At 49.4% G+C, this 15,939-nt stretch overlaps 1 protein-coding gene across 2 annotated transcripts in view; it reads left to right on the top strand.

The window, feature by feature from the left end:
- PPP6R2 (protein phosphatase 6 regulatory subunit 2) overlaps window positions 1–15,939 on the top strand; it is a 43,246-nt gene that overhangs the window by 2,109 nt on the left and 25,198 nt on the right. For both annotated transcript variants that reach the window (XM_079994475.1, XM_079994476.1), the window contains exons 2-6: window positions 5,841–5,976; window positions 11,889–12,134; window positions 13,085–13,271; window positions 13,416–13,553; window positions 15,865–15,930. In XM_079994475.1, the coding sequence (XP_079850601.1) occupies window positions 11,908–12,134; window positions 13,085–13,271; window positions 13,416–13,553; window positions 15,865–15,930 (618 nt within the window). In that variant the 5' untranslated portion in view covers window positions 5,841–5,976; window positions 11,889–11,907. The remainder of the gene's footprint in view (window positions 1–5,840; window positions 5,977–11,888; window positions 12,135–13,084; window positions 13,272–13,415; window positions 13,554–15,864; window positions 15,931–15,939) is intronic.

Here is a 15,939-nt window from a genome sequence, read left to right as displayed (position 1 = left end):
GATGGCCAGCGACCTAGAGGGCTTTGGAACTGAATCCACCTTGGTTGCCCTCTCAGAAGAGGTACTAGGGAGCCAAGTGTGATCCTGTTGTTCTTTTGATACCATTGGCCATCAGGTTGCACGGACTGAGTGCTCCTTAGCCCTTTGGCTTTTGAGTTTTGGGATGCCACATGGCCCTAGACGGTCTCCAGTGCTGTTTAACATCTGCATGAAGGAATTGAGAGTGGTCATTAGGAGTTTTGGAGCAAGGTGGCGTAAGTTTGTAATGATACCCAATGCTGTTTCTCTGTAACATCTGAATTGGGAATGGCTGAGTAGGTGGGCTGGATGAGGGCTAATAAGCTGTGCCTGAAGCCTGGCATGGGGGAGCTCTGTGGGCAAATCGTTCCGGCGGTTTGGAAGTCTGCAGTTGCTTGTCCTGGATGGGGTCACGCTGTCCCAGAAGCAGCAAGTGTGCAGTTGGACTGTTCATGGATCCCGCTCTCTTGCTGGAGGTGCACATGTTCTGGCAGCTAGGAGGGCGTTTCTCTGGCCTTGGTTGGTAAGACAGCTGTGGACGTTCTTGGACCAGGGTAGCTTAACCACATTTGTTGGTACATTGGCAACCTCATGGTTTGATTACCGCAATGCGCTCTGTGGGGCTGCCCTTGGGGTTGGTTTGGAGGCTGAAGCTGGTTCAGAATGTAGCAGGCTTTCCAGAGAGGGAAAACGACTGCCAGCAAAGAACACCTGGCTTGGCACTGGGCCAAAATCAAGGTGTTGGGCTAACATAGAAGACCCTGGGCAGCTCAGGACCAGGTTGCCTGAGGAACCACCCTTTGTCTTATGCACCCAGTAGGTTGCTGTGGCCTGTAGGAAAGATTCTCCTGCAAGTCCTCTCTGCAATAACTCGGAGCAGAGCCCCTGTTCTGTGGAATAGCATTCTTGCTGAGATCTGACAGGTGCCTGATGTCTGCATTTTCTGGAAACAATTGAAATGAAGACATTTTTGTCCTGATAGGCTTTCCCAGCTTGATGAATGGGCCTTTACCAGGAGTGGCTATCTTGTAGTGCTTTATTCATGCTTCAAATGTATCTGCTGCTACTAGTATCTGTTACTATCTGTATTTTGCTGTTTTTATTGTACGTTGGCTTGAGACGATGGTGCAGAAGGAAATTAATAAATGATAGAGGTGTGTAAAATTATGCATGTGGATAAACTGGGGCCTCCCACAAAGCTGAATGGGAAGATTCAGAACAGGCAAAATAAAGTTCTTCACGCAATGCATAGTGAAACTGGGGGATTTGCTCCCAGAAGATGCCATGATGAGCAGCAACTTGGATGGCTTTAAGAGAGGATTCTGGAAGGAGAACAAGGCTACCCATGGCTCCTAGCCACGCTGGCTGTCTTCTCCACTGCTAGTGGCATCCAGTGCCTCTGAATACTCGTGCATAAATCAGCGCATGGGGTAGAGAAAAGGGATGGACAGTTTGTCTCCATCTTGCAATATGTAGTGACAGCCACTAGCCAGGATGGTTTTAATGGGATCCAATTTGCACTTGCAGTTGCCTAGGGATTGTCGGAGCACAAAAGGTGGTGGTCCTGTCCCCCACCAGAACTGGTGCTGAGTGTCCAACCAGTGTCTGCCCACAGCAGCCCAACTCTAATGGGAATATTGAACGAGATGTTTCGCTTTTCTCCCATTTCCTGTTTAAGCGTTGGAAGTTGCTTTTCCTTCCCTCTCTTCCCCCTCTCCAGCCAGCCCTCCTTCCGCTCTACATCTGCAAGGGCTCCCTTGCCTCCCATCTGTTCTTCCTCTTTCCTAACTTTCTCTGTTGTAACTTCCGTTCCATTCATCTGCTGCTGACTCTCGCACAGAGTTTGGCCAGTGTTAGAAGCTCAGATGTATAACTGATCGCCAAATGGCACTTTTCTGTCCCAGTTTCTAATACTGCCCCCAACTGAAAAGGAGCCTCTGAGGATTCCCTTCTGCCAGTGCCTGGACCCACGGGGGAAGCGAAGCCCAAGGCCCTTCTTGGTCAGCCACCACCAGCTCAGACCTCAGTAGCATCTTATTTTGCCCCTGCATGCATCCCCTTACGCTTGTTAACACTGCATCCTATTTATCATTTTAAGGCTCATTCACCCAGTTTGGAGGGATCCTTTTGGAGTGCTCCACAGCCTCTTTTAGTTAAAAACCACCCTGAACAACTTGGTGTCATCAGCAAACTTTGCTAACTCATCTCCAGGAACAGCTAGAAAACACTTTGTTTCATGCTGCAGACTTGGGTTCAAAAAGCAAGCAACACCCAGAAAATCTCACTCACTGTCACCAAGAACGAGACCAGAATGGCTTTCTTAGGGTTGCCATATTTCAAAAAGTGAAGATCAGGACACAAAAGTTGTTGAGTTTTTTTGGGGAGGTTTTGCAAAAAAACCCACCCTACTGATATGGGCTGCTATACACCGAGTTTCCCCAGACATTTTAGCTGCTTTTATGAAATTCTGCCCAGATGCCATTTTTTAAGGCATTATTGCTTGGATGTGTGGCAGCCCTAGGTTTTCTTATCTATTGCAAGAGATAAGAATATTTATTCTACTTACACGCCTCCCTCCATACTAAATGTGCCATTAGATACACAAAATCAAACTTCAGAATGGGTAGCTAAACAGGAAGGGAACCCCCCATGTAAAAAAACCTCTTTTTTTGTCATAATTTCCAGTCTGCTCTCCCACCCCCATGCTCAATCTGTATTCCTAGAAAAAAAATGATGTAGCAGAATCCAAATAAAGGAGGCAAACCTTTATTCTACCAAACCAGCCAGCAAAAATATTATTTTGAGAAGAAATGAAAGGCAAAGCAAGGAAAGAGGCACTGCTTTACTGCTAGAGCTGTTTCACTTTCGAGAAGCAAGACCACCATTATAAGCCTTTTAGTAATTAGCCAGCCCCCCTGCTCCCCCCAAGAGAGAAGCAATCCATTAATCCATTAACTTTGCAGCTGGTTTGTTTGCTTGCAAACAAAGGGGAGGGGTGAAAACCAGCTCCGGCTCCCCTCCCCTTGCAAAAGAGCTGTTTGCTTACTTATGGAAATCGTACAAAAATGGAAAAATGTTTCCCCCCTCTGAGCATCAGAGGCCTTCCTGAAAGGGAACAGTCAGTCCTATCAGTAGCAAATCACACGACTGCAAATCTCAAATGTGTCTCTAGGTGGTGCTTCAGAGTCGCAAAAACCGACTGGCGCCCAGTTAATTTCGAACACTAGTGTCATGTTTTTGCGTCTTAAGTGTGTGGTCACAGCCCCCCCCCCACTTTTAATGGCATCTGATTGTTTTGGTGCATAATAGCATCAGGTAATACAGATGCTATACAGGGCTCCCAATCTCTAGTTTATTTTTGTGAATTTTGCACATTTCTTCTACTCACTAGTGCTGCTCACAGCCTATGGCTGTGACCAAGGACTTGGAAGGTGTTGGTGGGGCTGCCGTCCAGCTGACAGGGGGAGGTCATATTCCTGCAATTTCAGTGCTGTGAGGTGAGCCATTGAGATGCCGTTCTGCGTCATGTCCAAGTTTCCCTTGAGAGGAAGTCCCACCCCTCCCTCCCTCCCTCCCTCCCTCCCTCCCTTGGGACAGAAGTGGCCCCCATCTCTGAGCAAGAGGCTCCTGACCCCAGCCCTCGCTTTCCTTCTGACCTTGAGGATCTTGACCAGTCCTTAGGCTGGTACAGTGGTACCTCAGGTTACAGACTCCGCTAACCCAAAAATAGTACCTCGGGTTAAGAACTTTGCTTCAGGATGAGAAGAGAAATTGTGCGGCGTTGGTGGGAGACCCCTTTAGCAAAAGTAGTACCTCAGGTTAAGAACAGTTTCAGGTTAAGAACGGACCTCCGGAACAAATTAAGTTCTTAACCCGAGGTACCACTGTACAGAGGTGTGCTTTCGCTAATGGGGCCTCTTGCTGCTGCTGCGCCGCTGGAACACGATTTCTGTTCTCATCCTGGGGCAAAGTTCTCAACTCGAGGTAACTCTTCCAGGTGAGCGGAGTTTGTAACCCAGGGGGTTTGTAACCTGGGGCGTTTGTAACTCAAGGTACCACTGTAGTTCGTTGAGAATAAGGCTTGAGAGAGCAAAAGGGGAAAGCAAGGGGGTGCATGAAGGAAAATTCAAATCTGCCTGCCTGAAGATGCATGCTTCCTGTCTCCTCGCAAGCAAGCAGCACAGCGTCCTGGGGGTTAGAGGGATCCTGAGGTTGGCAGCCTTCCATTCTGGATCCAGCTGGGCTCCTCCGATCAATATGTTCTTCTGAGCCGCCGGCAGGACGAGAAGTCAGGAAAGACATTGTTGCCATGGTTGGGAAGTTGTGGGAGGGGGGACTCCCCACACTGCAGTGGCTGCTGGATTGGCCCCATTTCCCTGCCAGGTCATGACAAGCTTTCCTTGGCTTGTGTATGGAGACTTGGCTGGACATCCACGGCCGGCTGCCTCTTGGGAATGGGCCTTTGGCAGAGCTGGCTGGGGACAGGCAGAGCCCAGCTCTCTCCCTGGGCTCAGGTCAGGAAGGGACAAGAAGACCGGCCAGCCCTTTGCCCCACTGGCCTTTGGTGGTTTGTGGTGTGCTATTGGAAGTGACACTGGTGTGTATGCATGTGTGTGTGTGTGTGTGTGCGCGCGCGCACCAGAGTATGTGAAGGGATTGAACTTCTTGTTCTTTGGGAAGGAAGAAAAGGAAGCGAAGGTTACAGGCCACAGCATATTGTGTTGGTAGTCCCAAAGTGTGGTGTTTTGGCAGTGTGTTGAAACTGTTCCCTGTTCAGCATCTCCAGGTCTGTGCCCCCAGGTCACCAGATGTTGGCTTCGGCCCCCTTTGCTTTGTCTTCATTGCCTGGAAATAGCACCCAGTGCTAAAAAGAAGTCGGCGGCCTTGTGGAGAATCACCTCTCCTGAAGGGCCTCCATTAAAGGCGCCCGACTGGTTTGAGTTTGATGTGGTTATGGGGTACAGGTGGGTAAGCCAGGCTTCGGATGGGCCCCTGGGGGTTCAGCATGTTTGATTTGTGAGGTGATGCCTTTTCTCTGACTCCAGCTTCAGGCATTCTTCGGTTCAGGTTCCAAGTCCTTCCAGGCCTGGGGAAGGTTTCCTGTTCCCCCCTTTTTGCCGGGGCTCCCGTCCCTGGTGGACTGGTGTATCACTCAGACTCAGAATCTGGCCTTTGGGGGCATTTCTTATTGCATCTGTTACACTGTGTTTGCTGCTCTTTCCCCCATTGAAGAAGCAGGGCCTTAATTCCAGGTTTCCCTTCCCCAGCTCTCTGGACTGCTCAAAGGAAAACCCGGTCGAGGTCTGCTCCGAAATAGCGGAAGGGAGAGGTGGATTCGGTTGCAGCCAGGCTTGGCCTCACGCAGTAATCCCAAAGAGGGGTTTTGGGGGCATTTCCTGGATTCCCTTTTGCCTCTTTCATGGAGCAGCAGCCCTTGCTGAATGCACTGTGCTTGTATTCTGGTGGTGTGAGGATTTTTGGAACGAGGGGAAGTGGCCTTTGGGTTTCCTTGACAACCTAGATCTTTCTTTTGAGCGGCGTCAGGAAAACAAATGTGTGTTCTTCTCTTTTCACAGCTGAGTCTGCAAACTGAAGGGGGCTGTAAGGAAAGGCTCCCTCAATCCTTTGCTGAGACTTGGCTCTGAGTAAAAACGTACAGTGCAGGATCAGGCTGGGCATGTGGGAAAGGGCACCCTTGTCCATTTAGCCACCCACCCCGGCCCTCTCGATATCTGGTGCAGTTTCTTACACCTGGATGCCTTCTGCTATGTTTGTGCTTTTCAGTATTAATGACGTTTTCATTTCCTCCTTTTATTCCTCAGGCAAAAACAGCAACTAAAGGTAAACTGAGATCAATGGAAGGTGTTCTCGAAGTGGAGACCTCTGTTGAACCAAGAAGCCAGATGTACCTCTGTCTGTGGCGAAGGTCTCGCTTTTGAAACAAGATTTGCACAAGAGGTAGGAGCTGTTGCTGGCTTTTCTTTATCGTTTGGCTTGTGGGCACTGCCAAGGAGCAGGCGAGGATGTCCATATTTGGTACAGAGGACCCTCAGAAGTGTGTGAAGGAGGAGCCTGGCGTGGGGTGCACGAGAAGCGCCTTTGGGATGAGGCCATAAGTCCCTCTTGGTCTGCTTCTGGCATTGACTAGGAAGGTTCCCAGGAAAGCTCCCAAACAGGACTTGAGGAGGAGGGGGGGGGTGCTTTTGAACATGGCTTCTTTCTGCAGAGAGGGGTTTTGGTAAGCAGCTGTGACAGTCACCGTTTCAAGGCCTTGTCAGATCTTCTGGTCAGCTGCACTTCTGCCTGGAGCCACTAGCACTCTCAGAAACAAAACTCCCTAATGCTGCCAACTCTGGTAGGCTGCTGGCAAGTTGCTTTTCCCTTCTGAAAAGTCTAGCTCAATATATGGTCAGATCCAAATAGGATCTTATTAGTGTGCCTGTGTAGAAATCAGACAACCCTGTTCTGTTTGGGTATGTTGATCCTGGAAATCTGAGAGGGAAGATGATAGCCATATTCAGACATCTAAGGGGCTGTCACGTGGAAGATGGAGCAAGCTTGTTTTCTCCTGCTCTGATGGATTCAAGTTACATGAAAGGCAATTCCAACTAAACATCAGGAAGAACTTTCTGACAGTTAGAGCCGTTTGGCAGTGGAATAGACTCCTTTGGAAGGTGGTGGACTCTCCTTCCTTGGAGGTTTTTCAGCAGAGGTTGGATGGCCGTCTGTCATGGGGGCTTCAGCTGAGATTCCTGCATTGTAGGAGGTTGGACTAGATGGCCCTTGGGGTCCCTTCCAACTCTATAATTCTATGATTCAGTCTGTTTTGTCCTGAAAGAGTTGCAGCTCTCTTCAGATATAAAAGATCCCATAAAACAGCAGCAACTAGCCTTCCTCAGTCCTCAGCCTCAGAGCCTGCAGGAGAAGCAGCACAGAAGTCAAAGCTGACTCAAAGCTCTGACCAGGGAGCCACTGCTGTTTCTTCAGCTAAGCAGCAGGCCTCAGGCACAAAAAAGTGAATGTTGGTTGGCATCCACATGTAGCCTTGGCACTGAAAGGAAGCTTGGTGCTGGAGGTATGGATGGAAACTGCCTGGAGAAAATTGTGATCGTTTGATGTAACATTCGGGAAGAATTAAAGTCTTGAGCCTAAGTTAAAAGCTGCTTTGATGGCTTGTCTGTCTCCCTGAGCGCCGTTCTCCTGGTGCTTTACATTCACTTCTGTCTATCCGGATCTGAGTTCCTCAAAGGAAGCTGCCACAGCTCCAGACAGCTTTTACCTTTCTTTATGTAGAGTTGCAAACCTGCCAGTGTTGGAGCACCCGTGTTTTGGCAGACGGCTCAGCTCCCAAATTCAGTCCCTGGCAGCATCCCTGACACTGCCAGTCAGTGCAGGCGATGGACCCCTGTGGCCTAGCTCCATGTAAGGCAGCTTCCTCAGAGCATTGCAGGGCAGGGAATGGTGAGGCTACACTGGGCAGGGGTGCCCTCCCTGTGCCCATCTCTCATGGTTGTCTGGGGGTCCTGGCTGGAGTCCCTGGTGGGAACTCAGAAGCGTCACAGTCGTTGGGATGAAGCAGCTTCCTTGCGGCTTTCCCCCCTTTTTTTGTCGGGATGTTTCATGCAGGCATCTGCTTGGACCCGGTGCTGGACTAGGTGGGCCCCTCTGGGCTTGATCCAGCCACAGGGCTCTTCTCTGGTTCTTACCTATACATGCGCACAGCACTCAGTGTTCCGCCAAGAGGCTTTTTGTGACGTGGGAAGTGGTGGAGCAAAGGATTTGCATATGCATGGGAAGGCAGATGTCTGGGAGAACTCAGACTGTCTTCCAATTGGATGTAGCTTGACAGGGACAAAGTCAGGCAGCCCCAGGAAATGTGATCCTTGCACAGCCTCAAAGGGAGCCCCAGGCCGTTGCTGGCGGCTGGTTGAGCATGAGCTAGAAGCCAAGAGGAAAGGCTTTGGGGGATGTGGGCAGGGCAAGTGCAGGCCAAACCTGGCAGGCACATCTGTCTGACTTGGGAGGGTGGGGGTGCAGACAAGATGCTGCCCCCCCCCTTTTCCAGCATTGCAGGGGTGGGGGACCTGCTCTTGGGTAAGACCCAGTGACTCTGCTGAGACTCGCAGCTCAACCCCATGCAGGGTTCATCCTGCCAAAGCCCTTTCATTTCAGCTGGCCTAATTCTGCATGCCATTGGGCTCCTTATGCCATAGAAAGCAGAGGGTCTCTTGCCAGGCAGACGTGGGGTCAGTGCGGGCCTTGTGCTCCATAGTCCAGTAGCAGAGGAAGGGGAGGTTGAAAGCAGAGCTCCTTTGCAGCCCTTGCTTGCTGGCATTTCTTTTGCAGCCCCATTGCACAGAGCGGTGGGCCAGTGGGGCTGAGGCTGCTGCCCCTGTGTGTTTTGCAGTGTGTGTGTGTGGGGGGGTGCTATAGGGCTGCAGGATGGCCAGAAAGCTCTCGGCGGAGGGGGATATACTGCTGGTGAAACTGCCATCGCTCTCTGCCCTGGCAGAGAGAGAATAAATCTGAATTAGTGAAGTTCCAATACAGCTTGTTCTTTCCTCTGCTTCTTCAAACTGCTTGGCTGAGGAGTGCGCTGCTGCCCTCGCCTCAGCCAAGCAGTTTTATGGAGCCCATGACCCAGCGGCAGGATGGGGGCTCTGTTAGAGTGCTCCCCCTCCCACGCCAGCGAAGGCAGAGGGAGCTTGGCCAAGGAGCCCTTGCTTCTCCAGTGTGAGCAGGAGGGGAATTGGGGCTGGTTCCATTGGGGGCAGGAGCCTTTCCGCCCCCGCCCCCCAGCTGAGCAACTGGCTGGGGTCAGCTGTATTGGTCACTGCCTGCAAGGCGCTGCTGGGGTGAAAGCACCTCAGCTTCCACCATGAGAGCTGCAGCAGTTTCTCCTAGCATCTCGCTGGCTTTGGCCAGTGCAGCTTTTTTCAACATCATGGTATATTGCCAAACTGCAATGTTTGGCTGGGATACACCACAATGTTGAAAACCCAACATTGCCCAGCCTTAGTGTCCGGGCTGAATGATGCAGGTGGAGACACTCCTTCAGGTATGGTGGATGCTTTCCTCGTGAAGAGAAAGAGAGAGAGTCTAATTCAAAAGAGAGAGTGTCTTAAACTCTCCCATTTTCTCCTGACATTGAACAGAAGTTAAACATTGATCTTCACTCCTTTAGTCCTTAAACATATTGTCTCCTCCATAATCGTCCAGCTCTCAAGCTCCATTATTCACTTTTGCATCAAATCTTACTGTTGGAATAAGTGAATTGCCTGGGAGCAGCACTCTCTTTAGTTTATCCCATCTCTATATTCCAGTGATGCTCCCTTAATCAAATTTAGAAGACTTTTTCCTTAACCACAGAGGAGATGGAGAAGGGACTTAGATTCATGAAAACGAGGGCTGCTGCCTTCAGGGGCTCCCAAGTGGTGGGCTCAGGCTGCACGGAGAGATCCAAAGCACAAAAATACATACCATAGTAACACAAAAAATACCCCCCCCCCAAGGCCATAGATTGTTTAATCAGTCCAAGCCTAGGGAGAAGAGGAATGTTTTTGCCAGTTGCCTAAAGGTATGTAAGGATGGTGCCAGGTGAGCCTCTCCGGGAAGACCAAAGGGGGAGCCACCGCAGAAAAGGCCCCTTCTCATGTTGCCACCCTGCTTGGGGTATTGCCGTTTTAAAATGCCTGCTCCACCTTCCTTTTAACCCCAAGCTGCCAATAAATACACTGAAATGGAACTGGAAATAAAGACTGTGTAAACACAGGAAGAGGGTCACCAGAGTGGTGGGGGCCAGAACCAAGTCCTGCAGGTCCAGGGGCTCCATTTCCCAGCTCATAGGCAATGTTGCAGAAGCACCTTTAAAAAAAGGGGGGGGGGTTGAATTATAGTAATTGGTTATGTTTGTACAGGTTACATTTCCTAGTTTGCAAAGAAAAAATATCTGGTGAAAAACCTGAAGAACCTTTCTTCTGCTCAAAGGTGATAGATCTCAAGTCAGCTTGACTTGAGCTGAATGGCATCTGGTCCACCGCTGCCCTGCTGCCCAGGATTGTTTTACGACTAGAAATGTGTCCCCTTCCACCCGCAGGCCCCAAGGTCATTTATGTAGGGAAGAAATGTTAAAAGCCACCTGCAACTAACGATCCCTCAAGGATACATTTCCTGCCGTAAGATTATCTCTACTGAACAACAAGCAGTTGAGACTCACCTGGTGAGTGTCTGCCAAACACAGCCTGAAAGAGTTGGGGGCCAAAAAGCCGTTGGACTAGGAGCCAGGCCTGTCGCCCTCAGGAAAGTGTTTCAGGACGAGGAATCCCTGCCAAAAAGCCCTTTTTCGCTTGGCCACCTTGCACACACCCCTTGGAAAAGGTTTATGCAGCCACCCCGTGAGATGGCAGGGGGCCATCACTAACGTGGCGCTTTTCAGAGTATCCTAAGCCAAGGGAGCCAGCCTACACCAAGGAGTTTCCTGCCTGAATTATGCTGGTACGGGGGGGGGGGGGGACAGGACTGTTTGGACTTCATTTCACTTGGGAAATATTGCAGGAGCCAGCATTTTCTTGATGGTTGCCAGAAGACTGGATGTGCTCCCTTCTTCTGAATCATCCATTGAATTTGGAGTGGAAATCTACCTGCAGCCATGTTAATAGTGGCTGCAAGAGGGGGTGAGGGGCAGCCCAGTCGGGGCCCTGGGCCCAGGGGCCACAGAGCAGCTGAACAGTGTTGCAGCATGGAAGGAGAGTGCAGCCTGACTCCTCCGGGGGCCATTGGGTTTTGCACAGTCCTTGAAAAAGGCCGTCTGCCACACTAGTGACCTGTGTGTTGGTGGAGGGAGGGAGCGCTTGGTCTTGCTAGGACTGTGTGGGAAACGAAAGAGGAACCTCTCACCTGAGGAGAGCTCAGCTTTAGCAGGGACAGGAGAACGTCAGGATTCGGCCCCTGCTGACCACAGCCCCCCACAAGGGTCTCCTGATGTTTATGGTCGAGGCTTTTGCTTTTAACTTGCTTTTAATTTGTTATGATTTTGCTGTATGGTTTGTTTTTCTATATTGTTGTAAACCGCTGTGATTTATTTCTGTGATACAAGCAGCATATAAATACAGTGGTACCTTGGTTCTCAAATGCCTTCGTACTCAAAAACTAGGAACCCAAACACTGAAAATGCGGAAGTTAATGTTCCGGTTTGCAAACTCCGTTTTGAGTTTTATGCTTCCAATTTGATTGCCGCTCTTCCGTTTTGAGTGTTACACTGAGGTCTGTCTATTTATTTTGCCTTTTTGTTTTTGTGGCTCTTTTTGTTTTGTTTTTGCGACTGTGTGGAACCTGGTTCAGCTGCTGATTGATTGATTCTGTGACTGCAGTACATCATTTATTGCTTTCATTTTATGGACCAATCGTCTCATTAGATAGTAAAATTCATGTTAAATTGCAGTATTAGGGGTTGTTTTTAAGAGTCTGGAATGGATTAATCTATTTTGCATTACTTTCTGTGGGAAAGCACGCCTTGCTTTTGGAAAACTTTGGTTTTGGAACAGACTTTTGGAACGGATTAAGTTTGAGAACCAAAGTACCACTGTATTTTTTAATAAATAAATAAAATCAATAAGGGAGCTCCGTAGGACGAGGCTGTTTATAACCCATTTCCCCATAGCCTGGACTCCTGCCCAGTTAGCAGAAGATGGAGTTTCTCCAAGGGACGGGCTCGTCTGTTCCCCCACTTCCCCAGAGTGCATCTGTTCCTGTGAGATTCTCGGGCCCTGACCCAGGCGTTCACAGAGCCTTGCAGGGAAAAGGGGACGTGGGGAACTCTTCTGGCGTAGCCTTATGCTGACAGTGCTGCTGCTCTCTTCGGCTCCTTGCAGGTCGGTGATCACTCTCACCATGTTCTGGAAATTTGACCTGAACACCACGTCGCATGTTGACAAGCTGCTGGACAAGGAGGATGTGACTCTGCTCGAGCTGATGGACGAAGATGACATCCTCCAGGAGTGCAAAGCGCAGAACCACAAGCTGGTGGACTTCCTGTGTCAGCAGCACTGCATGGAGGAGCTGGTCAGCCTCATCACCCATGAGCCCCCACTGGACATGGACGAGAAGGTCCGCTTCAAGTAGGTACCTGGCCCTGAAAGTCCTGCCAGCTGGCAGCAAAGAGGGGGCGTGGCCTTCCTGATAGGGCCCTGTGGCACAGCGGGGGGAGCCTTTCGTTCCTTGGCATGCAAGCCTTATAGAGCGCTTTTCAGTAGTCCCTTCCCAGGTAGTTTGCAATGAAACAAAACAATAATAAAATCCCAAAGCCAGTTGTTTTCACAAAACGACATGCACAAAAAAATAATGGAAGCAACAAAACAAGCCAGCAGCACACGAAGAGACAGATCTGTGTGTGTATCCAGAGGGTGAGGGCATCTGGCGATGTTGGGGCTGTCTCTGAAGAGGCCATGTGCAGACAGCAAAGGGGCTCAGGGCAGAGTCCCTGGGCCAGAAGGATGTTCCGCTCTGCCAGGGAAGCTGGGATCCTGATGCATCCAGCCAGCGCCAGCTGCTCTCTTTGGAAGGCGTCATGGCAGAGAGGCTTTGGAGCCATGGAGGCTGATGGAGGGGAGCTCTGAGGGATCCGAGGCAGGGATGTTGCCCTGGCAGTCTGGCCACCCCAAGCATAGTCCTGCTTATCCCAGAGGAATTGCCATTCACATCACCCGTCACGAGAACTTCCAAGAGGCAAGTTCCATTTTGTGAACCGGGATTTATCCTGGCAGACAAACCGCGAAATGGCAGGCGAAAGTGATTGACTTTTTCCTGTGAGCTCTTTTGTCACGGCAAACAGGTCCGTCCTGGAGGCCCATGTGAGACCTTCTGCTCTGGTCGAAGCTCTATAGGGCCTGCATGTCCAGCTGCCCCTAGTTTGAGATGACTGCCTTTCACATTTCAGGGCAGAGGTGGTTGGGGTGTGTGTGAAGCCTGCTCCTGGCATCCCTGGTGGGTCTCTGTGTGGCTGCCTTTGGGCTCTTGGCACCAGCGGCAGCAGCTTCCCAAGCTCTTGGCTTTGGCTCTGTCCCTGCAGGTACCCCAACACAGCCTGTGAACTGCTGACGTCTGATGTGCCGCAGATCAACGACAGGCTGGGAGGGGACGAGGCCTTGCTGAACATCCTCTACGACTTCCTGGACCATGAGCCACCCTTGAACCCTTTGCTGGCCAGTTTCTTCAGCAAGACCATCGGCAACCTCATTGCCAGGAAGACGGAGCAGGTCAGGCGAAGTCCCCCCCGCCCCCCTCCCCCGGCTCAGCCTGCCTCCTTTGGGTCTTGACTGTTTTTTGGGCGGCAGCTGAGGGTTAATTCACAAGGCTGTCTCTAGCTAGCTAGCTCTCTAATCAGTCTATTTTTTCTTTAGGTAATTGCATTTTTGCGGAAGAAAGCCAAATTCCTCGACTTGGTACTGAAGCATATTGATACGTCTGCCATGATGGACCTCCTCTTGCGACTCATCAGCTGCGTGGAGCCGGCTCCGCTGAGGCAGGAAGTACTAAACGTGAGGGCTGCTCTTGGGCTCAGAGGGTTGTAGAAGTGTAGAGTGGGGAGGGATCCCTGAGGGTCATCCAGGGCAGGAATTGAGGCTCCAGGGTTCCTGGGCTCCTTTGCTTTTTCTCTGCTGTCAGGCTTGGCCTTGACCTCGTAGGGAGCTGAGAAGAGCAGCTCCGCAAGGCTGTTCTCCGCTGGCTCCTTCGGATGCCGGAGGCTCCGTCCGCGTCCCTTTGCCAAGGCCAGGCTGGCCTGGAAGCAGAACAGCCATGTGACCTGCGCTCTTTATTTATGGAAGTGTTTAGGTGCTGCCAGTTCATACCGTCTTAGCAACGTGCAGCAGGATAGACAAATTATGAACGACTATAAATACAGATCAAAAGGAGTCAAGTGAAGGGCTGGTCAGGAAATTCAAATGGTTTTTATATATATATATAGATTTTTATTAGATTTTTTTAAAAAAAAGGTTACAGAAAAAAGAAAAAAATATATAAGTAACAATCAAAAAAGAAAAAGAGAGAACAATACCTATAAAACAAACATCATCCAAAAACAGAAAAGAAAAGAAACAAAAAACAAATCAAACCTTTACATCACTTATTTTCATTCGCTTACTTCCTTGACCTCCTCACACCTCCCATTTTTGTATTCTAGTTCAATTAGATATTTCAGCAAATCCTTCCCCATTTTTTTCTATCTTAATAATTTATCTTAGTATATTATAATTTTGCATTCTCTTCTTTCACCAGTTCATTTTTACTTAATCCTTTATATCTTTTCTGCTGAAACCACCTACTTTTATTCCAACCTCTTTCTAACATTCCTTAATTTTGCAATGTTTCTGAAGATAAACTTTAAATTTTTTCCAATCTTCTTCCACCAACTCTTCTCCTTGGTCTCGGATTCTGCCAGTCATCTCAGCCATTTCCATGTAGTCCATCACCTTCATCTGCCATTCTTCCTGGGTGGGTAGATCTTGTGTTTTCCAGTACTTTGCAATAAGTATTCTTGCTGCTGTTGTGGGGTACATAAAGAAAGTTCTATCCTCTTTTAACACCAATTGGCCGACCATGCCCAAGAGAAAGGCCTCTGGTTTCTTCTGAAAGGTATATTTAAATACCTTTTTCATTTCATTATAGATCATCTCCCAAAAGGTCTTAATCTTTGGGCATGTCCACCAAAGGTGAAAGAAAGTGCCTTCAATCTCTTTACATTTCCAACATTTATTATTGGGCAGATGATAAATTTTTGCAAGCTGGTGTCATGTACCACCTGTATATTATTTTCATTATATTCTCTCTTAAGGCATTACATGCCGTAAACTTCATACCTGTGGTCCATAACTGTTCCCAGTCAGCCATCATAATGTTATGTCCAACATCTTGTGCCCATTTAATCATAACAGATTTCACCGTTTCATCCTCTGTATTCCATTTCAACAGCAAGTTATACATTCTTGACAAATTCTTAGTTTTAGGATCTAACAATTCTGTTTCCAATTTTGATTTTCCCACCTGAAAACCAATTTTCTTATCCAAATTATAAACCTCCCTTATTTGATAATAATGAAGCCGAGACAGTCTCGTACTTTGTTTTTTAATTTATCAAAGTTCTGCAGTTTTAATCTGTCTCCTTCTTGTTCCAAAATTTCCCAATATTTCGGCCAGGAAATTCAAATGGTTGCCCAGGCCTCTCTTCATAAAAAGGCCTTGAAGTGAGACTGCCTGCCAGCTCTCTGCTGGGGAAGGACTCTTCTTCTGCACTTGCTGTTTCCAGGTTTGGTCTGTTTAAGAAATGGAGGCCGTGATCTCTGAGGAAACACGTCAGTTGGCTCCTCTAGGGCCTTATACAGTCGTACCTCGGAAGTCGAATGCCTTGCGTGTCGAAGGTTTTGGCTCCCGAATGCCACAAACTTGGAAGTGAGTGTTCCTCTTTGTGAACATTCTTTGGAACCTGAACGTCTGTTGTGGCTTCCATGGCTTCCATTTGGCTGCAGGAGCTTCCTGCAGCCAATCGGAAGCTGCATCCTGGTTCCCGAATTTTTTGGAGGTCGAACAGACTTCCAGAACAGATCCCATTCGACTTTCGAGGTACAACTGTATTCCACTGCCCCCCTCCCCCCCCCAGGCTTCTGAAGGGACTGACGTGGCCAGAGGCCTGAACCTGCTATTTTCAGTGGCAGAAAGTGGAGCTTCATCTGGAGGGCAGAGAGGAGCCAGCTCCAGACTGGCAGGGCCATGAGGGGAACTCCCCCAGCCTCCTGGGCCATGCAAGGGCAACTTTCTCACTGGCGCTGCTTCCTCTTCTCTCCTTCCCTGCAGTGGCTGAATGAAGCACAGATCATCCAGCGGCTCGTGGGGCTGATCCGTCCCGACCAGGATGAGGATGTGAGTGCA

Source organism: Podarcis cretensis (genome assembly GCF_951804945.1).
Source record: "Podarcis cretensis genome assembly, chromosome: 10".
Classification (NCBI taxonomy): Eukaryota; Metazoa; Chordata; class Lepidosauria; order Squamata; family Lacertidae; genus Podarcis; species Podarcis cretensis.
Note: the sequence above shows the minus strand (reverse complement) of the source record. Positions and strands in the feature narration are given on the sequence as shown.